Source organism: Ursus americanus, chromosome 21 (assembly GCF_024610735.1).
Source record: "Ursus americanus isolate L20-20 chromosome 21, mUrsAme1.1.p, whole genome shotgun sequence".
NCBI classification, from domain to species: Eukaryota; Metazoa; Chordata; class Mammalia; order Carnivora; family Ursidae; genus Ursus; species Ursus americanus.
This window is the reverse complement of record NC_142147.1, coordinates 15149078-15169287: the sequence shown is the minus strand read 5'-3', so window position 1 is coordinate 15169287 and position 20210 is coordinate 15149078. Positions and strand designations below refer to the sequence as shown.

General features: G+C 54.9%; 3 protein-coding genes across 18 annotated transcripts in view; 1 reads left to right on the top strand and 2 right to left on the bottom strand.

Moving 5' to 3' along the window:
* CNOT1 (CCR4-NOT transcription complex subunit 1) overlaps nucleotides 1–1759 on the top strand; it is a 105480-nt gene extending 103721 nt beyond the window's left edge. For all 7 annotated transcript variants that reach the window (XM_045806916.2, XM_045806913.2, XM_045806917.2 and 4 more), the window contains 3 exons: nucleotides 210–342; nucleotides 1141–1275; nucleotides 1417–1759. In XM_045806916.2, coding sequence (XP_045662872.2) covers nucleotides 210–342; nucleotides 1141–1275; nucleotides 1417–1495 — 347 coding nt within the window. In that variant the 3' untranslated portion in view covers nucleotides 1496–1759. The remainder of the gene's footprint in view (nucleotides 1–209; nucleotides 343–1140; nucleotides 1276–1416) is intronic.
* Nucleotides 1760–3228: 1469 nt separating this feature from the next.
* Nucleotides 3229–6932, bottom strand: SETD6 (SET domain containing 6, protein lysine methyltransferase). 5 transcript variants are annotated; one of them, XM_045806921.2, is made up of 9 exons: nucleotides 6794–6931; nucleotides 6474–6569; nucleotides 6257–6401; nucleotides 6022–6163; nucleotides 5694–5888; nucleotides 5444–5564; nucleotides 4137–4317; nucleotides 3826–3968; nucleotides 3229–3657 (listed from the first exon to the last, which is right to left on the bottom strand). In XM_045806921.2, exons 1-9 carry the CDS (start codon nucleotides 6818–6820, stop codon nucleotides 3355–3357), a joined length of 1353 nt encoding a protein of 450 aa, XP_045662877.2. In that variant the 5' UTR covers nucleotides 6821–6931; the 3' UTR covers nucleotides 3229–3354. The 5 variants fall into 5 exon arrangements, with proteins under 5 accessions (XP_045662877.2, XP_045662874.2, XP_045662876.2 ...); XM_045806918.2 differs by having other exon boundaries at nucleotides 6257–6569; nucleotides 6794–6932; XM_045806920.2 differs by lacking the exon at nucleotides 5444–5564 and having other exon boundaries at nucleotides 4137–4471; nucleotides 6794–6932.
* Nucleotides 6933–8452: 1520 nt separating this feature from the next.
* The window catches only part of NDRG4 (NDRG family member 4), a 39493-nt gene continuing 27735 nt past the window's right edge, over nucleotides 8453–20210 (bottom strand). For 4 of the 6 annotated variants that reach the window (XM_087870473.1, XM_045806905.2, XM_087870472.1 and 1 more), the window contains 14 exons: nucleotides 17572–17677; nucleotides 17230–17350; nucleotides 17083–17145; nucleotides 16881–16941; nucleotides 15701–15787; nucleotides 15550–15606; nucleotides 15119–15222; nucleotides 14245–14301; nucleotides 14118–14169; nucleotides 13161–13208; nucleotides 12953–12988; nucleotides 12796–12847; nucleotides 11377–11415; nucleotides 8453–10553 (listed from right to left, as the gene is read on the bottom strand). In XM_087870473.1, the coding sequence (XP_087726599.1) occupies nucleotides 10399–10553; nucleotides 11377–11415; nucleotides 12796–12847; nucleotides 12953–12988; nucleotides 13161–13208; nucleotides 14118–14169; nucleotides 14245–14301; nucleotides 15119–15222; nucleotides 15550–15606; nucleotides 15701–15787; nucleotides 16881–16941; nucleotides 17083–17145; nucleotides 17230–17350; nucleotides 17572–17677 (1038 nt within the window). In that variant the 3' untranslated portion in view covers nucleotides 8453–10398. The remainder of the gene's footprint in view (nucleotides 10554–11376; nucleotides 11416–12795; nucleotides 12848–12952; nucleotides 12989–13160; nucleotides 13209–14117; nucleotides 14170–14244; nucleotides 14302–15118; nucleotides 15223–15549; nucleotides 15607–15700; nucleotides 15788–16880; nucleotides 16942–17082; nucleotides 17146–17229; nucleotides 17351–17571; nucleotides 17678–20210) is intronic. The other 2 variants (XM_045806906.2, XM_045806908.2) reach the window with 1 other exon arrangement.

Sequence of the window (20210 nt, the reverse complement as noted above, 5' to 3'; positions counted from 1 at the left end):
TTTAAAAAATTTTATGTGGAAAATACAAAATAAACCCACCAGAAATGGGAATACTGGGGACCCAGAAGCACTGGTTGAAACTAAAGGATACCGTGAAAGCCTGTATCAGAAATCCAAACCCCCTAGCCCCTCATAATGATTTGTCTTTTTACATTGGCCTTTCACGTAAAGCACAGGTCTGTAATTAACTGAGTTTTCTGAATTTCTAGGTCGATATCTCTTCCTGAATGCCATTGCAAATCAGCTGCGGTACCCAAATAGCCACACCCACTACTTCAGCTGTACCATGCTGTACCTTTTTGCAGAAGCCAACACTGAAGCTATCCAAGAACAGATTACAAGGTAACAGAAGTGTTTCAGATAATTCTAAGTGGTGCCTCTTCCCCTTTATTATGAAACCCCCCCCATGCAGTCAGTGTTCATTGAGTGTATTCTACGTGTCCATTTAAAACATCATTTACATGTGTTAAATAGGAGCTACAGTTGTGAACAAAGTGGACATGGTTCCCGCCCTAGCAGTTAGTCTGATGGACACAAAATGACAAGTAGAGAATTAACAAATTCTGATCATTGCTAAAATAAAAGGTTTTTAATGAAAGGTACCAGCATTTTGATTGAACGTCAATAGTTTCTCTGAGGTGGTGATGGTGACATTTTTTATCCAGAGTCCTGAATCCACACAGGGCCTATTAAAAGCCATGTTAATTTAGCTTGGGCTTTATCCTCTAGGTTGAAAAGTTTGAAGGAGAAATAACAAGATCATACTTGTGGTTTTTTTATTTTTTGTTTTCTTGGATGATAGTTTAGGAATCTGTTGCAGATTGTTTAGACTGTGTATAGCATTGGAGATTGGGAAAGGGGTAGATTCTGGTGAGAGAGATACACACACTTTAAATCTGATACTGTTATCCTTACTCAGTCTTCTAATGGGAAGAGGCAGGATTCAAACCCAGGTTTTCTAATTCCAGAATCCACCTACATTAACCATGCTAGACATTAATCCACCTGTCCTTAGTAAAGCTAGTAACTTTTCCTTGTAGCTTAGTAGTCAAGGAGAAAAGTTAGGAAAAAAGGTAAAGGAGAAGTGCTCATAAATTTGTACGTTTCTCTGTGCATTAACTAATCTTTCTTCCCCTTCAGGGTTCTCTTGGAACGGTTGATTGTAAATAGGCCACATCCTTGGGGTCTTCTTATTACCTTCATTGAGCTGATTAAAAATCCAGCATTTAAGTTCTGGAATCACGAGTTTGTACACTGTGCCCCAGAAATTGAAAAGTGAGTTCAAAAGTAATTTATTAATTGTCTAAGAATGAGAAACACATGATGGCTGTAGCTAGGGTGGGTGATTAGCTTTCGCTATCATTAATACTGCCAGGCCTGAAATTTTTCTCACAAACTTGTAAATGTCTTTTTCAGGTTATTCCAGTCGGTTGCACAGTGTTGCATGGGACAGAAGCAAGCTCAGCAAGTAATGGAAGGGACAGGTGCCAGTTAGAACTGCAGCTCTGCTGTAAATGTGTCAGCCTGGAGGTCCCACTGCACCAGGTTTATAAACTGGCTGAAGAATCCTTTCAGCTCTTCCTGACTTTCCCAGCCCTTTGGTTCTCGGGTACCTGCCCCAAATACTGTTTGGGTCAGCTTCCTGTCTATGTGGGCACGTTCCAAAGTTTAAATGCATTTTTTTGACTCTTGGCCAAAATTTAGAAGATGCTGTGAATATCATTTTGAACTTGTGTAAATATATGAAAGATAAAACCTTTGTCTGGAACTTCTTGGGTTTGTGCAAAATGTGTCCAAGGCAAGTAGATAAACTTGGTACCTGCCCAGCTTGTAACTGAAAAGGCTGTTGATGCCATGCACTTGTCTGGGGATACAACATAGCTCCATGTCTTCGGACATTCCTGGTGTCCCAAAGAATAGCAAAAAAGCCAGTTTAAATATTGTGTAACTTATTTTTTTAATGTGGACAGGGGACCCTGAAAAATCACAAAGTTGTTAAAAAATGTATGTGCTACTATTTGGTATGCTTAGGGAACATGGGAAGAGCTCACAATTGAGATCCCATGGATTTTTGTTTTGCCTCTTCCCCGGATCTAAAGCTGACTGCTGGGAGAGCATCATTTTCTCATTTCTACTGGAGAACTACACCCTTAGGCCCCACGATGCAGTCAGCTCTTTTTATAAAGGGAAATCAAACCCAGGCCTAAAAGTGCCCCTAGCTCTCTCCTCATACTTGTGGGAAAGGGGACTAATAGTGTATGAATTTCCCTTCCCCATTATCCCAGTGAATAGCCATACAGGCTATGTTGAACAACAACAAAGTCAAAAGGACCAATACAGCCCCTTTTGTAAGGATTTTGAATGTTTTGTAAATGTATTGGTCCACGTGTTGTATTTTGTAGCCTTTCTAGTTCCTGGGCTCTTGGGTTCTAGCTCCCTTACCTGTATGTGTATGCATACTGTAGTCAAAACATTAAAGTCATGACACACATGTGAGTCCACTGTGCCTTTCTCAGTAGCAGCAGCCAGTGCTGGTGGTGAGGAGGAAAGTGGACAGCCCAGGCTCACAGAGCCTGGGGCCATTGGGAAACATCACCTCTTGCTGAATGATAGATCTTCCCCGCTTATTTGGCACGTATCACTGGAGCAGGTTTCTGTGATTGATTAAACAATTAAACATTTTTCATACCCCTTCTCATAGTATTTTGATATATATTTAAAATTTATGCCACTTAAAGTATACCTTACCTTTAATGATTGATTGTCAAGTTTTACAGCCACAGAGGACAAAAAGGTTCAAGATTAAATAGAAATTTTAACAACTAAGGTTTGAATGTCATTGGTGTCTTAGGGTTTCTTCCCTAATTAAAGGTGAGTTGTGCCATCTAGAGTAAACTTCAGCCTCCTGAGGAAGTAAAACAATGGCTGCATGCCAGCGCTATAGCTCATCAAACCCTTGAACAGGAAACTAAGTCTTGGAGGGGAAAAAAGCTTGCTCAGAATAGACCCAGGTCTACTTTCAAAGTCCATGTTATTAAATGCTAGACTACAACCAAGACCTATTACTATCACATTTTTGCTAACTCTGGTTCCAAGTGAGAACACAACAGTTTTAAGATTTATTGGTCTTAGTAACCGTCAGCAATTTCCAAGTCAGCTGTGTACAGTCCTTAAACAGTTCAGTTCACCCTTACCTCAGAGTTAACCTGAGCACACCACCTTTGCTACTTTTCCTTTTGGTATTTAATAAAAGGAAAAGCAAAGCAAAAGATCCAAATTTTTTTTTTCAAGCATCAATATTAGCTTAGAATAAAGTTCTTCTCGTCCGTGTTCCTTCAGGCAGCACAGAACCTGCTAACTTGTCAGTTCCAACAACTGATGTAAGATCATCTTCTGACCATAGCGAACCTGCAAGGCCTGCTGTTCCCTCCAGCTGAGTCTGGTGTAGACCTCATTACTTAGTAAATCTTGTTCAGATTTTAAGTCTGTGGCATACGTTTGCAGGGTCAACAAAACACTGTCCCGAAGAAGCTGTCTCCATGATGCTTTAAGTTTGGGGATATTTGTGATTGTCAAGCTGTCCTCTTCCCTTTTATTATCTCCCCATCCATCCTGGTCTTTAAACTCTCTGAACTCCTCAGCAGGCATGCATAGTACCTAGAAGCAATCATTGAGTCTTTTAATTATAATTGCCCTTTAATTATGAATTTCTGAATTTAGAAGTCTGTCTCGGCAGCATTTAAGTATGCTCTCCCTCCATCCCACATTTCTTTTCTCATTAGCTTTAACTAGCTCTTAATATTTTGGCCATTCTCCGCCCTTTACCTTGAGTGTAGTGGTCAGTTCCTCTTCGGTCAGTACCTCCTCACGTCCAATCACAAAGGCTCCCTCTTCTCCAACCATCTCCAGTTTGCATAAGAAATCCCAGCGTTCATACAGTAGGAGCCTCTCCGCTTCAACTTTTGTTCCTGTAGATAGTAATAGTGTAAAGGTCTCCATAAACCCAGCAGTTCATTTCTTCTTACTCTACTACCCAATCTCCAAAAAACAGGGCAACTGCTATTTAAGAGCACCTGGGGTGGGGGGGAATACAGACATGCCCACAGGTGTCCAAGATTGGATCATCAGACACTCACCCTGTAATGCTGCTTCACGAACTGTCACCATCTGAATGTCAGCTGTGTCATCCGTGTTGTCAGGATATGGTTCAGCAAAACCATACATATGAATCAGCTGCCAATTAGCCATTTGCCCATAAGTGTTGAAAATTTCGTGGCCTTTAGGAATGAGCTGAGTGGCCACCATCCGAAGACAGTTCTGAGGTGGAAGGGAGAAGCTGGGACCAGGCCCTTCACTGGCCAGCCCCAGGAAGATTAAATCCCTCTTAGGAAGAGCTTCGCCGTGGATATAGTTCAGCGATGGGACTGACGATATACCTCTCAGCGTTTTATTTTTAGTTCCTATGAAGATCCTGTATAGGCATACCTCAGAGATTACGTAGGTTTGGTTCCATACCACCACAAAAAAGCAAATATTGTCTTTTAAAAAAAAAATCGAACTTTTGGGTGTCCCAGTGCATATAAAAATATGCTTATCTTAGAAAACAACTTTACTGCTAAATCAGTGCTAACCACCACCTGAGCTTTCTCTGAGTTACAATTACTGATCAGATCAAACAAATATAGTAATAGAAACGTTTGAAATACTGCAATTCTTGCAGTTGTAATTCTTCCCAAACTAGGAGACACAGACATGACGCAAGTGATGTTAGAAAAACGGCACTCATAAATTTGCTCAACACAGGGTTGCCACAAACCTTCAGTTTGTGAAGCACAGTATCTGAAGTATAATACGCCTGTACAGTACGATGGAGGAGGTAAGGTTTATAAAGGTCAAATTCAGCCTCACTGCTTTATTAAGTGCATCTCTGCTCGGTCATCTTCAGTACTTAAAGCTGTTAGCTTTTAAAAATGATTAAACCCAACTAGGGAATGGCAGATGGAAGCCAGGATTAAAAAATACCCATTCCCTAATTCCATAAACTTGGATCTTTTCTTGCAACTTCCCACTTAGCAAATGGAATTGATAAAACCCTGGTATCATCTTAGATCTGACCTATGATCATCCCCACTCCTCTCCCTTTTTCCCCCAAAGTAGTGACAGTAGAGCCAACCTCTGGCACCAAATAAATGATGGCAGTAGCTTAGCAGAGAAATAACCACAACTTTCTTTGTGGGTAGTGAGGTTTTGTGTTTGAACTATTTGAGTGAAATATGCAAACTGAACATAAGAAAAGCTAACTTCACCTATGCATTTTTACCACGAGGAGAACGGAGCCCACTTAGCCCAACTCTCAGGCCAGCATAAGTGACAGGCACTGGTTTGAATCAAATGCTTCATCATCAGTGCACATAAGAACAATAACTGAGAGGGATCCACTCACTGGAGAGTATTCTAGATTGGCATTATGATTGGCTAAGTGGTTTAGTATGTCTGCAGCAGGCACCATCAAAGGGGAGTTTGGCTCCTTTTCATCCTCCTCTTCCTCCAGTGGTTCCTGAAAGCTGCCACAGAGAGAACTTTGCTAAAGCCCAGTGTAGGGTGAGAGACTGGGGTGTGTTCACTGTTCTTTCCCCTCTTACCCCTCAACAGAGTTCTAAAGAAAAAAGCCCTTCAAGGTTCTGCTCACTGACCTGTAGGCCATCACAAGAGCCACGAGCTGGCGGTAGAGTTCCAGGGAGCGAACCCTGGGGCTGAAAAGATCCGGGTGGGCTTCCATGAAGGGCAACACGATGGAATAGTATTCGCTGCGGATATTGGCCAAGTCCTTTTCCACGGCCTCGGGTACGCCTGTACCCTGCAGCAGTCGCCGGCGCTCCTCCTCAGGCCTGCAGTGACACCCCACCCGGGTTCCCTTCACACACCCCACCGGGACTAGTGCCTGGGGACCCGCTCCCCGGGCCAGGACAGTTTGAGCCAGGCTCCGGCGCTGGTGCTCCCCACCCCTACTAAGGCTCTCACCAGAACATGGGGTGCTCCAAGCGGCCCAGCTCCGGCCAGAGCGCAAAGTAGGGGCTCCAGGGCGAGGCCGGGGCTTGCAGCTCGTGCAGCAGCGCCAGCAGCAGCGGCACCCAGCCCGACTGGCTCTGCAGCGCGCCTCGCTCTGAGGGAGACACGAAGTGAGAGGCACGGAGCTGAAAACCCTGGCGCCGCTCCGCGGCCCGCCTCCCCGTCTCACCCCCGCCGGCGCACCCACCTCGCTCCAGCAGGCCGCCGATGGAGCAGGTGTGCTGCGACAGGAGCGCAGCCCGCGGCACGGCGAACAGCAGCTCCCCGGGCTGCACGCTCTCCCGGGCCACCATGCCGTAGCCGGCCACCGTGCCCTGCCGGCTCACCGACACCTGAGCGGAGGAGCGGCAGGTCAGAGCTGGCCTGCGCCCCCACCGCGCCTGCCCGCACCCCCGCCTCCTCACCTTGGGACTCAGCTCCAGCCCCACCTGCCGGCACCAGCTCAGGAAACCGGCCACCGGGTCCGGGGCCGCGTCGCCACCGCCCACAGGCCCCGCCACCTGGAACGAGCGAGCGCCGTGGAGAAGGCCCGCCCCAGGGAACGCGCGGGACGCGGGAGGAGACGGAGCCGCGCGCGGAGAAAGGGCTCTGGGTGGGGGAGGGGACGCGGAGGGGGCCAGGGACCCGTGCGAGCGAAGGAGAGGCGCGGGACCACGCTACGGGCAGGGTAGGGACGAGGCGCGGCGGAAAGGGGTGGGCCCCGCTCCGGTCCCCCGCGACTTACCCGCCGGCGCTTCGTCTGGGTCGCCATGGTCGAGGCCTCGCGGCCCCGCGAGTCAGGAACTCCGCGAGGGCGCTTCCGGCGTCCGGGGAAAAGAAGCCTGTTGGGGGCGGGGCCTATGTCCCCGCCCCGGCGCCACGTGACGTTCGTCCCGACGTCCACGCGGAGGACGAGTGGGGATTTGCACCTGGTCAAATTATTCCTCCGAAAACGTCTTTCTGGAGCCCGGGTGTCCCCAGCTGGGTTTAGAAAACGTGCGGTCGGGTCCAGGAAGACCTATCTCCTCGAGCCTGGTTCTGAGCCAGGCTCAACTCTCTCCCCTTTGGTCTCCTAAGAGCTGAGATAATTCGTAGTAGTCCAGGTGAAGAACAAAATTCAGTTTCTGGATACCAACGCGGGGCTTCCCGGCTGCGAGCGCACCCAGGTGGGCGTCCAGCCTGCCTTCCTGATCGAACCATTTTATTTGCTCAGAGCAGAGCAGTTGTGTACCTGCGTGCGTTCCCGAGTGCCGTGGGGCAGGTTGTGTGTGTTTCCGCGTGCGTTCCCGAGTGCCGTGGGGCAGGTTGTGTGTGTTTCCGAGGGGCATGGCAAGGGTTCCCAGAACTGGAATAAACCCCCTCTGCCCGCACTCTCTAGTACGTCCTTCTGTTTTTCATCACACCCACAGCACATGGTGGGTTTTATTTTTATTTACGTGCTTTATTAGTTGACACATAGCAGCTACCTTATGTGTCTATTTGAGTTAATGAGTGAATGAGTCAGAAATGGTGGTTAAACATAGGAAAGTAGCATGCTGTTAAAATGAAGCAGGGGGCGCCTGGTGGCTCAGTCGTTAAGCATCTGCCTTTGGCTCAGGGCGTGATCCTGACATTCTGGGATCAGCCCCACATCAGGCTCCTCCGCTGGGAGCCTGCTTCTTCCTCTCCCACTCCCCCTGCCTGTGTTCCCTCTCTCGCTGGCTGTCTCTCTCTCTGTCAAATAAATAAATAAAATCTTAAAAAAAAAAAAAAAGCAGGGTTTTGAAGTTCTGCAATGCCAAAGCCAGCTCCTAGCTTGGCTGCTTCTTAGGGCAGATCCCTTATCCTCAGCTGTGAAACTAAGATAATATATATCCTGTGGAATTAATATAAGGATTGGTGAGGCGCCTGGGTGGCTCAGTTCTCTAAACTCAGCTGGGGACACCTGGGCTCCAGGACCTTCTCAGGAGAAATGATTTAACCAGTTAAGCAGCTGCCTTCAGCTGGGGTCGTGATTTCAGTGTCTTGGGATCGCCCAGCCCTGGGCTCCTGCTTCTCCTCTGCCTCCCCACTCCCCCGCTCATGCTCTCTCTCAAATGAATACTATCTTTTTAAAAAATAGGATTGGCAAGATAATGCATGTGGTAAGAACTGGAAATAAGTGGATCACCTAGCTGGTTCCGTTGGTAGAGCATGTGACTCTTGATCACCGGGTGGTCCTGAGTTCAAGCCCCAAAGTGGGGGTAGAGTTTAAAAAAAAAAACAACCTGGAAATATAAACATGGATGGGAACTCCTGCATACTCAGTCCCACCTGAGCCCAAGCAGCACCAACCTCAGTGCTGCCTTCCCAAAAGCTTCTGGGGATGGGCCTGGTGTTACTGTACTCAAATTCTTCTTTATTAGTTTGCCAGCACAGTTAACTCTTCTACTTTGACAAGGGTTTTTATTTGTTTTACATTTTGTCATCTCAAAGTTTCATGACATCAGCCACCAGAATACACAAAATTAGGTTCTTCACTTTATACAGAGAGGAAAGTAATAAACTCCATTAAAAGTTCACTTTGACCAAAGAGACAACCTCCGATGGAAAACCACACGCAGGAAGACCCAATATACATATATATATATATAATGTATAGATATTTATAGATATCTCATCTGAAAACACAGAAAAAAAAATCCAAGGTCTGCAGCACTATCTACAGTAAGAGGGATTAATTCTACCAGCTTTTCAAACAGTCACATTTGATATTCAAAGGAAGCACGTGAGTGAATAGAACTGGGGACAGACTAACACTCCACCAGGCTCTAGAGCAGTCTAGTAATGGCTTAAGATTCTAGAAGGGGGTGATACGTGCCAAGGAAAGGTGGATGCAGGTATCCGCTCAGCCTCAGAGCACCCCACACACAACCGTCCCCTCCACAGCCCTCCAGTTTTCATTGCTCTCTCCCCTCCTGTTTCAGGGTTTGTGGCAATTGATTTAGGCTCTAAGACCAGTGACTCTGGCTTCTGGGCCAGGAGATTCTCCCTGATAGTGTGGGTGGGTGGGATGTGTCTGGCACAGTCTTGGACTTCATGTGAAAGGAGGGGACCAGGGTGTGTGGAGAGCCTTTCTCCTTTGCCTGGCCCTTGTTCACTTTAGGAAACTTCACCTCCCACCCCAGGACCCAGCAAGCCCCAGCCCAAGCCACTCCAACGGTCCTGAGATGGCAGTGGGGGCCTGCACAAGTCTCACAACCTTAGACCATTTCTCTCCAAATAAACTCTCTTCTTTGTTAGTGATGCCCACAGAAAATATTGGCATAGCTTGACCAGGACCAGAAAGAACACCATGTTTCCGGTGGCCTCGGACACACTGCTACTGACTGGGTTGTCCTCCACGGAACTGGGAATCTCTGCCACACACTGCCTCCAGCCACATACTGGCTCCTGAAGGCAGACACCATGAAGTTCTGGGGTGTGTCCAACCCTCATGGGCTATTTCAGCAATTAAGCTCAGCCCCCAGATCAGGTCCCAGTGGAGACAGAGGATCAAGTAACTGTCTACCTCAGGGCCTTGGCTCAGACATGGGACAAGGCCAGGAGGTGGTGGAGTGTGTGGGCTGAGACAATCTGTGGGGTTCCTGCATTTTAGGTCATCTGTGTTCTGTCTTCCTTGGGCAGAGAAACCCTGTTCAGTCCCTGCCTGCCTGGCCCGACGTCACCAGGTCAGCCCAGAGAGCACCAGGAAAACTGCTGCCTGGCGGGAGCGCCCCCTCGTGGCTACGGTTCAGATGATTGTCACATGTGCAAAAAGACAGAAACGGATGTGCTTGGTGGAGGAGCCGGGAAGAAAGGGGTCCGCAGAGCTCCAGGGCTCCTGCCTCCTCGTGCTCCCCAGTGCTGCCTCCTGTTTGTCACCTCAGTACCTGAGCTGGACCCTGTGCTCCTGCTGTCCCAGCACACCACCTCAAAACCCCGCCTATCTTCAAACGTGCCTGCCCAAGGGGTTCATCCCATGCTTTCTTCAGTCTAGGATATTATCCTGGATCCTGCCTAGAGAAGGACTTGAACTCTCTCCTTAGCAAATCCCCTTCTTCCCCGTACCCCGCCCTGACTGTGGGGAGTTGGAAGAGGGGACTAAGTCCGCCAAGTTAAGGTGAGTGAGGTGGTGGGGGTGGGGAGGAGTGAGCCTCTCAAACCACCCGGAGACTGTTCTGCAGCATCTAGGATGAATCCCCTCATCTTTTCAACAAAAGAGAAGTAAACCCATTTCCTCCCCTTGGCCTTCACAAAAATAAACTAAAAGGAAAATGAGCCGGCGCGAGGATGGCAGTGGGACGTCGATGCGGGCGGGGGCAGGTGGGTGTCGCTGCCGGGCCAAGGGCTTCAACAGGACACCTCCATGGTGTGATTGACCTGGCCCAGCCCCTCACTGCTCTCCGAGTGGGTGCAGGCCTGCGGGCGGCTGCCATCCACCGAGCTGGCGCTGGTGAGAGACGCGGTACGGGAGCGCGCGAGGCGGGTCATGCTGGCCGAGGGCACTGTGGACAGAGACGGGAGCGGGCGTGAGGGCGGGCAGGCGGGGCGGGCGCCGGCAGGGGGACAAGGAGCGACGCAAGCGAAGCGGCCAGCAAGACCCGTTCTGCCGGCGGCGCGGGGGCCCGTGTCAAGCCGCGGCTCTGGCATCTACTCGGACAAGCCGGAGGCATGCAGCGCCAGGGGCTGAGCCCAGGAGGCGGGGGGCCAGCAGGACCCATCTCACGACAGCGGCCCAGAGCTATGGCCAGAGCGGGGTGGTCTGACTGGGTACGCCTGAGCCGGTGCAGGGAGGGGACCGATTTCCAACAGTGCCTCCCTCAAGACGATGACGGGACAGGGCAGCAGGACTACTGTCAAGGAGGACAAGGTGCGGAGGCCACAGACTGCCTTAAATCTAGCTTCCGTCAGTATTCAGACTTTCACAAGCAAGACTCAGGGGGCAAACTCCACCTGCCTGAACGCAACTGGCCACCCATCCAGCTCGGGCATGGCTGGACACCCTTGCCCCCAGGGCCAGGCCTGGGTTTTCCCTCTGTGAGGCTCTGGTGCCAGCTGCCTGAGCTCTGAAAGCCACGCGGCCCATGGCACCCCAGAAGCCAGACGGCTCTAAACCTCGGCCAATCTAGAGCCCGGATATGGGACACCAGCCCACTTAGGCCCAGGATCTGTGAAAAAGCAGGACTCTTTCGGGCTTTGGAGGCGAGCAGACACATGAAAGTTCCAAACCACGGCAAGAGGAGGCCTGGCTGCAGCACCGCACAGAGGAAGGAGCAGGAGGGTACTGGGGTAGGGGTCCATGCATCGGGGGAGAGGCCGCGGGGCTACCTGCTCCTCCACTCAGCCTTCGGTCCTTCAAGTATGCAACTAGAGAGAAGACAGAGCCAGAGGGGCGGGGGGAGGGGGGAGACACAGAACACGGGTGAAGAGCGTGATCCGGCGAGGCCAGGGTATTGCGATGGGTCCGAGAGGAGATAACAGGACAGGCACAGAGCAGGCGGGGGCCGGGCCAGAGCCTCAGGAAGCCCACCCCTGCCCACCCACCGCAGCAGCAGCCCTGGAGGGAGGCCTGACACCACGCTGGGGGCACTCCTCTTGCCCCCGCTTCTCCAGCCTGGGCTGCGGCACTGAGGGCCCCACGTCGAGAGGGGTTTGGGGGCCCATATTCTTAGCAACAGCAGCCTCCCCTTTCTTCTGGGCCTCAGTCTCCCCGGTACAGTTTGGGGGAGGCCTGTACAACCTCCTAAATCCAGCCCGGCTCTTAGGCTGCCTGGTGCTGATGCTCCCGGGGCCCTAAGAATATGCCCCAGCCTAACAAGCATTGCTCGTCTACCCGTCTGTTCACTGGGCACCCCTGGGCTCAGGCCCAGCCTCAGAGCTCCTGCCATGTATTATTGTTGGCTTGGGCCTCTCTTTGCCCTACTTCTCCACGGAGAGGCTGGCAGGCCCCTGGGGGCCAGAGGAGGTTCCACTCCTGGCTTCCCCCACAGGCCTGTCCTTCCACGGAGGCACAAGCTCCAGAGGCTGAAGTCTCAGGGGGAGACATAAATTCAGGAAGAGAAGTTCTGCTTCCAGCAGGAAAGACGGGTATATGGGGGAGAGGGGAGAAATCAAGGAGATAAGGTGCGCGTGGGCGCGTGCGTGCTAGAGGTGCTCAGGAGCAGTCTGGGCACCTCATCCCTGCACAAGGAGCAGTCTGGAGAGGGGAGGCGGCGGCCACTGCCACCCCACGGCCCGTTACCCTGGGGTCTTCACGTATGCCGCCCTCAGGTTCCGCTGCCTTCAGCTCTCTCCTAACACCACATGGCCCCACGTGCCTTCCTCAGGCCCCAGACTCCAAGACCGCTCTAACGCCCCTGATGCCGTCCCCCACCTGCGACAAGCGGTACAGGTGCTCCAGGTCTGGCCGCGGAGTGGGGTGTGCCTTTCTGGGCAGGACCCAGCCCGGGCTCTGGTCCCCCAGGCCTGAAGAAGAGCCTACACGCCACGTCGCCATGAGAACAGCGTCCCAAAGCCTCCCCAAGGGCATGGGAGAGCCAGACGCTGCCTGGGGTCATCTCCTCACCACTCAGGTGGAGATGCCCCCCCGAGAGTCCCCAGTCGTGGTGGGGAGCACGTGGTGAGTGGCACGGCAGCTGGGCCCCACTAACACAGATCTCCTGTGCCCACAGGCTGCTCAGGGCCACCAGACACCATGCGCGGCCGCCCACCCGTCTCTAGGGCGGGGGCGGGGGGAGGTTTACTTACTGTAGCCCATGCCTTGCAGGAAGTATTTGAAGGCCTCAGTCAGCTTTCCTGGCTGCAGGACAGAGGGACAGTCACATGCTTTGATTGGCTGCTTGGGGCTGGGGGGAAGGGAGGCTTCCCCCACCTGGGCTAGAGAAGGGAGGGCCAAGAGTCTCACCTGTGTGACCTGGGGGAGCCCCCCGGAATCTGCCATCTGCAGGGAAGAGAGGGGGGTGAGCTGAGCAGGGGCACCCTGCACCTTGCCCAGGCCTCGTATACCCAAACAGGCTGCCCTGAGCAGACACGCCGGCCTGCCCCCACCCCGCTGGGACCCCAGGCAGGCCCCGCCCTGAGGCTGGGCCCTTGGCTGGGGAGGAAGGCCTCACCTTCAGGAAGGTCGTGGTGCCTGGATCCAGTTTGGAGTTGCACTCCACCTAGGGGCAAGGTCCGCAGCGTAAGGCAGCCCCAGCCCCTGGGCTATCAGGGGAGCCCCTACCCCAGGTGCTAAGGCAGGTTCTAGTCCCAGAGCGGGGAGGCTCTACTGGCGAGGAAGGGTGTGCAGGCTGCCTTCTGAAAGTCCTTCTGCAGATCAGGAAGCAGGCCCCCGCGCCCTCCCCGAGGGACCCGAGACCCGTGGACTCCACTCACAGCAGCTGGCAGGGCGGGAAATGGGTCAGTGGCTGGGCCATGTCCCTACAGGGAGCCAGGGCCACCTCGATGGGAGTGGCTGGGAAAGTGCCAGGGCCCATAGAGGTCAGGCAGGGAGGTGAGGGAGGAGGGTCAAGATCGACAGGAGACCGAGGCCTCTGCCTGGGTCCAGATGGTCCATACAGCCCATTCCCCTGAGCCCTCAGGCACAGGGAAGGTGTCCTAGTTTCCAGGGACACTGGAGGCTGCCCTGGGTACTCCTGGACCCTCGGCCTCTGTCCAACGGGGACATGATGCCCCGGGCTGCCTGCTTCCAGAGTTCCAGTGGGAAAAGTGACAATACCCAAAGGCAGCAGGGGTGCACGTGCTCGGGGACTATTTCATAGCGAATGAAGCAAGCTGTACAGGAGAGAGCTCGTCTCCAGAGACGCACCCCGAGGTGGCAGAGACCGAGGTGGGGCCGCGCTACTGGGAGGGAGGGAGGGGCTGACCCGCAGGCGGTCTGGCCCCGGCTCCCACAGTCTCTGCTCCCTCACTTGAAGGGTGGGGCTGTGCATGGTGGATGCTGCGAGGCAAGGTGGTGGGGCGGTGGGCTGAGAAGGCCGACAGCCAGTGCCTGGCCCTGACGGCCTGAGGCCAATGACGCCCTTACTCACGCCTCCCACCCCCCAGTCGGGGCAGAGCCCCTCACTCACCACCCCATCCTCGGCGGGGGCGTTGTCCCCGACCACCAGCATCACCGGGCAGCTGCAGACACAGAGGAAAAGGGCTGTCTGGCCTGGGCAGGGGGACAGGGGCAGCCTGGGGGTGCGGGTCACTCACCGCAGCGTCTTGGCATTGGGCACTGTTCCAGGCCGGTTAATGTCCAGGTCTCTGCGGCTGCAGGGAGAGGCCGAGGTAGAGGTGGGCATCTCGGGATGGGATCCCAGGGCTCTTCTGCCCCAGGGCCCTACTCCAGCCTCCCACAATGGCAATTACGGCCCAACGTCATGGTCTGGGCCCAGAGTTGGGGCTTATGGTTACTGAGTTGTCTCAGCTGTGGAAAAGGCCTCCCAGATCCCAGCTGGAAAACAGGGAGACAGGGACATGCTCCGCACAAATAGGGAGTCTTCAGGCCTTCTCTCATGCGGAACTTCTCGGATCCCCCAATTCATGCCAGCTGGGCCCTCAAATTTGGCTCTCGATCCCCCCTCCCCCCCGAAGCACTGCTCTGACAGGTACCACCACCTGCGCATGGGCTCCAGGGTCACAGAGGGGAGCAGGGCCTGGTCCTCTCATTCTCCACTGTATCCCCAGCAACCCCCCCCCCACACACACAGCAGGCGCTGAATAAATATTTGTACGAGAAAGGAAAGAGGGCTCCAAGGAGCACAGCCTGAAACACAAGGGCTTCCTCCAGCCTCCTCCCCATCTACAGCCCCGAGGTTCAGGCTGTGGGGGTCAGCGATGTGGCTCACATCCCCCGCTGCTCCGGGCTGAACCACAGTGCCCCAGGGGAGAAGGCATGCAAGAGCCCGAGAACCAGAGTCCGCAGCCCTGCTCCCCGTCTGCCTTTCAAGGGGGGGTGGCCCTGAGCCAGCGGTGATGCCCCAAGCAGCTCATCTACAAAATGGGGAGCGCGTGTCTCCGGCCTGCCCCCTTCTACGAGCAGCCAGCCATACTGAGGGGATCCCGGCAGAGCGGGCGCCGCCCGCACCTGTTGTACATGTTCCAGAAGAGCTGCAGGTTGGCCTGGTTCACCACGTTCCCGATCTGCTGCCGGTAGCTCTGCACCAGCTCTGTGTTGTTCGCCAGCTCCTCCTGGGCCCGGGGGGACAGAGGGGGGGCAGAGGGGGGAGGTGCGTGGAGGGGAGCGGACAGACGGATAGACAGGGGCATGCAGGTAGCATAGCCCCCGTGGCCCTGGCCCCAGGCCCAGCAAGGGGGGGGGCGGGGCCCCCCACATCTGTGTCAGCCCGGTAGAGACAGGTCAGATAACCCTAACCCAGACCTCCTCCTCCTGCCTGGCTGGGAGGGTGTAGCCGTCCTGGGCACCCCAGAGAGTGGGTGGAAGCAGGCCCTCGAGAGGCTCCCGAGACCCCCAGGTCAGCCACCACCGCAGCCTCCATGGGGGCCCCACCCCCTTACCTGGCTGAAGAGGTGGGATAGCACCGTGTCAGGTAAAGTGCTCGTGAGGCCGGAGAGCTGTGGGCCGGGGTGGAGGCCAGCGTCAGTGCCACTCCCCACCCTCCCCACCCTCCCCAGCATCAGCGCCCCTGTCTAAGCGGACCATGCTCACCTTGGTGGCCGCCCAGTCGATCCAGCCTTTGCCGTTGGGGTCAATGTTCATCAGCACCAGCCCCTCCACCAGGTCAGGGAAGATGAGCTGCCGTGAGAGGGAGACAGGAGAGTGTGTAGGGAGCCCCCGTCTTCCCCCCGAGAACACGGGCTGTGAGGTGTCGGCCCTGCCTATCTCCCAGGTGGCTGGAGGGTCCGAGGAGAAGGACGTGCTCTGGAAGGGCTTCAAGACACCGCAGATGACTCAACTGGGCCACAGCTGGACACCTGCCTGGGCTCCCCTTCCAGCAGCCCCTGCTCGTGCTCCTCCCCGCCTGGAACCTTTCACAATTCTTTGACTGATTTCGAACCTATGCCTATGGCACTGTTTTCCGCGCCTTTTAGATCTTTGAAGATGCTGTTGTTGTAAAACTGAGGAGTAAACATCTTCAATGAAACATCTGGTTTCTTTGCTTTCGTAGAGAAAGAAGCCCTAGTGAAGCAGGAAACTGACCTTTCCAAAGCCTGTGTTCTGTTCGATTGTACAAGAGATCGGAATGATTTCTTCGGGGGAAAACGGTAATATACATACGACACTGCTTTCCCGTTGAGTTTTTCTGGGGGGACAGGGAATGGTCGGCAGCTAACAAGGGGTTAAGTGCTGAAATTCACACTGGAGTTCAAAATGCTTGGCCTTTTCTTTTGGAAAAAGACATATTTTAAAAGAAAGAAAATATTTTGAATCCTAAAAATTCTTCGGAGATGGAAAGCTTGTGGGCTCTGACCCAACGTGATGTTTCTGAAGCAACTTTCTTTAAACCTTCCAAACTTAATGCAAGTGTCACTTTTGGCTAAGAAATGACTTGTGTTTAAATATTACCCTAATTAGTGTATAAGGGACTAGGAGAATCCTTACTTAGTGGCTGGAGCAATTCGTTGTAGTTTGTTACAGAAATTTTGGCTTTGGCTCATGGTGAAGCAAGTTATCGTTTATAGTCTTTTAAGGAAATGCGTGGAAAAAGCAACCTCTTTTTTTTTTTTAATTTCCTTGGGTGAAAAAAGGAAAAAAAAAGGGGGATTTTCTAAGTGAAGAGCAAGTGGGGGGAGGGGAAGGAACAGGAAGAAAGAGCAAATGCTCCTGTGGTTGAAGGGTTGAGGGGAGAGGCCAGCCCTGGGATGGGGGTGGGAGGAGGGAGACTCACCCCGAACTTGGCCAGCACATAAGCTCCGGCTCCCACTCCGATGCCAATCACGTACTTGAACCTGGTGGAAAGCATGACTGGTCACGCCAGCGCCAGGGGAGGCACTGCCCACGATCGCCCTCAGCTGGTGCCTGCTGGCTCTGCAGTGATGGGGGCACCCTCCGGCCCCCAGCCCAGGGACAAGGTCTGGGCGGGGACTCACCCAAAGTGCTGCACCACGCTGGGGAGCATGGCGGCCAGCTGCTCCATGGAGGGGAACTGGTACCTGCAGGCAGAGGCGGAGGTCAGGGCTGGTACAGCCTGGGCCACAGAGCTGGGGAAACCTGCAAGGGAGCTCCCCGGTACCTACCCCTGGGGAAACTGCGACGCCCCCACCTGCTGACCAGGGGCATCCACATGGCACACCACGAAGTGTTTGGTGATCTCCTGCATGTCCTCGAAGTTGAAGAAGGTGTTGAAGCACAGCTTGTCTGCAAAGACACACCTCTCAGCTGTGGCTCAGCAAAGGGGTGGGGAGGCCTGTGGCCCTGAGAGGCAGGGCAAGGTGGAGGCGATCAGCCTCAGGGTCCAGCAGGGGCACCAAGGCCCACACGGCTAAGGTCACAGAGCGGAGTATGAGTGGGGATCTAGGGGGCCCTGTGGGGAAAGAGGGGAGGCCGAGGAAGGAAGGATGGGGCCAGGGTGTACTTACGATTGAGGCCCACGTCATGGTAGGTGAGGATGGCCGGGCGGTTCCCTTTGGGGGAGCCCCGGATCACCACATGCAACAGGCCGTAAGGGGTCTCGATGTCATGCTCCTGCAGGGGAAACAGCACTGGGCACACTGGGCGGCCCTCGCTCCTGGCTGTGGGGCAGCCTGGGGGCTGTTGGGCCTGTGGTGGGGCCCCTACCGCCCAGCAGGGGGGCACCTTATTCTCATGGCGCTGAGCAGCCCCCAGGCAGAGCAGACCAGAGGGAGTACCCCTTCCGGGAGGTGTCTGGTGCAGGGACAACGTGTGCTGGCATGCCCAGGGAAGTCTGCTAACCAGTGGGGTGGGCTGCCACTGCCCAGGCCCTGCTGCTCTCAGCCCCGCAGGGTCCAGTGAAGCTCATTCTCTCCGAGTCACGGCAGCCCCTCCAGGACAGCACGCCCACCCCAGCCTGAGTCCTGCCCTCGCCATGTTCCCCCACTCAGAATCCTTCAGGACTGCTCTTGAAGGTGAATGGCCTCGACAGCCCTGCCTGGAACGTGCAGTAGCCGCCAGCCCCCGTGCCCGCCCCAGTTCCCACCTCCAGACTCTTGCTCGTGTTGTTCCTTCCACCTTGAATGCCCCTCCCCCTGACCTCCAAGGCCTCCCAAAGGCCTTGTGCAGTGACCACCCTGGTATCCTCCTGTGCTCACGCCCCTGATTTTGTGGCGTGGGGTGGCTAGTCCTTCGAGAACCAGCGCTGGATGCTCAAGGAGGAGGCTGATGTGCTCGGGCCTCCTTGAATCTTGGGGAGGGGCCCCGGGGGCTGGTCCCTCTGCAAACTAGTCACTTTTGGCCACTCGATGGACAGACTCCAAGAGGTCTGTCCGAGCTGAATTAACAGCCTTCCCTGCACCACGGGGAATGCTGTGAGTTGGCTCTGTGAGTAGGAGGTGGGGCTAAGGTCAAGGGCAGGAAGTGACTGACCCCCAAATATGTGCTAAGTGCCAAGCATGTTATGCATGCATTTTCCCCTTTTGCACATGGAGGACACTTAGATTCAGAGAGAACCCAAGTTCCTGCTCCTGATGGAAAAGGGGGGACTCTGGAGGCAGGAGACAGCTTCCTGGGGTCTGGTCTTCCTGGGTCAGGGTTCAGAGGAACACTGTTCAGGCCTGTGTCTCCAGCAGGGAATGACAAGGTGGTGTCACGCCCACAGCCAGAGGCCACACACACCCTGGGAGCCACAATTCTGCTGTGAGGCCCTGTTAAATAAACTTCATGTCCTCTAAGTGTGCCCAGGGCCCCCAAAGCCTCTCCACATCCTAGGCCTGTCCTCCCTCAGGGTCAAAACAAGGAACACCTTCCTCCTCACTGACGGCTGACCAGCCACTTTTCATGTGTCTCATTTACTTCTCACAGGAACCCAAGCCCCAGAGGAGCAAACTGAGTTTGGGAACGGAGAAATGACTTGCCCAAGGTCAAACCCAGAGAGGGCTAAGCAGGCCTTGCCAGGTGCCAGCCTCAGGCCAGGGATATGCCCTGAAGGCTCCAGCCCACAGATTTCCAAGCAGGCAGCTCTCCACAGCCTCCTGTCTCTGCTGGGGGCGGCCATACTGCATCCTCCACCAGCCCCCACACTCTTAGCTCTGGAGGGCAGGGGTTGGGGGCAGGAGGGGCGCCCATTGCACAAGAGCTGTAGTGCGCTTCCTACGGTGTGAAGGGCGTTCTCCGTGGGGGTCAGCTCTAGCCCTCCTGAGTACAGTCAGGGCCCAGGGCAGCAGTCTTCCACCCGCACACCTGCACCCCCCCACCCCCACCCCCGCCATGGCTGTGCGTGAGGGGTGTCTACCCTTCCCAGCCCTGGTGTGACCTAGCCGTCACCATCAGCAGCCCCTGGACCTCGGGACTAAGGCGTAGTGCTCTCCGTCTCCTCCCCCCCCCCCAAAGGCTTGGCTATCCAGGGCCAGATAGGCTGTCCAGGGCAATGGCCCGGTTGTCCCACACGGCCCAATGACTTGGCTGAACCCCCTCCCCCACCGACCCAGGAGCTCTGACCCAGCTCAGCCAGACAGGAGCTGAGAGTCCCCATCTCTCGGGGTGCAGCACAAGAGGGGCGACCTGAGGGCCACAGCCCAACAAGCTCTGAGCCCCCAGCCCCCAGGACCGAGCGCGCCCATTGGCTCCCGCTGACGTCAGAGCCCCCGCCTCCAGGTGGGCGCCGGCACTGCCGCAGCAAGGGAGGGGGCTCTGACGTCTTCTCCCGGCGGTCAGTCTCCCCTCACCCGTGACCTTGAGAGTTGCTGGGTTTCAGCCCGTGGGAGGGGGTGAGGTGCTGGAGGGGGGCGACTAGTACGATTCATTCAATCAACCACAGCAGCAATTCAGCGGACTGGGACTGCACCCGGGGTAGGCGCTGACATCGCTGCCTGGGTGCAGGGCGGCCCGGGGGTCTGTGCCCCGGCAGAGCAGGCCGGGCGTGGGGTGGAGGAGGACGCGTGCCCCTGCTTCTCCCTCTCTGAGGAAGAACAGCACCCCTGGGCACTGCTGCCCGGGCCCCTACCCCCGCAGGATCTTGGCTGCAGCCTTGCCTGTCCCTACCCACTAGGTAAGACACTGCGACCCTCTCCTCACCTCCCCTCCCCCCGCAGGGACCTCGGCC

Coding starts and splice junctions, on each gene's coding strand:
- SETD6 (XM_045806918.2), bottom strand. CDS start 6,820: ATGGCGACCCAGACGAAGCGCCGGCGG. Junction 3,969..4,136: donor TCGTGAAGCAGCATTACAGG/GTGAGTGTCTGA, acceptor TACTATCTACAG/GAACAAAAGTTGAAGCGGAG. Junction 3,658..3,825: donor AACTGACCACTACACTCAAG/GTAAAGGGCGGA, acceptor GATTGCTTCTAG/GTACTATGCATGCCTGCTGA.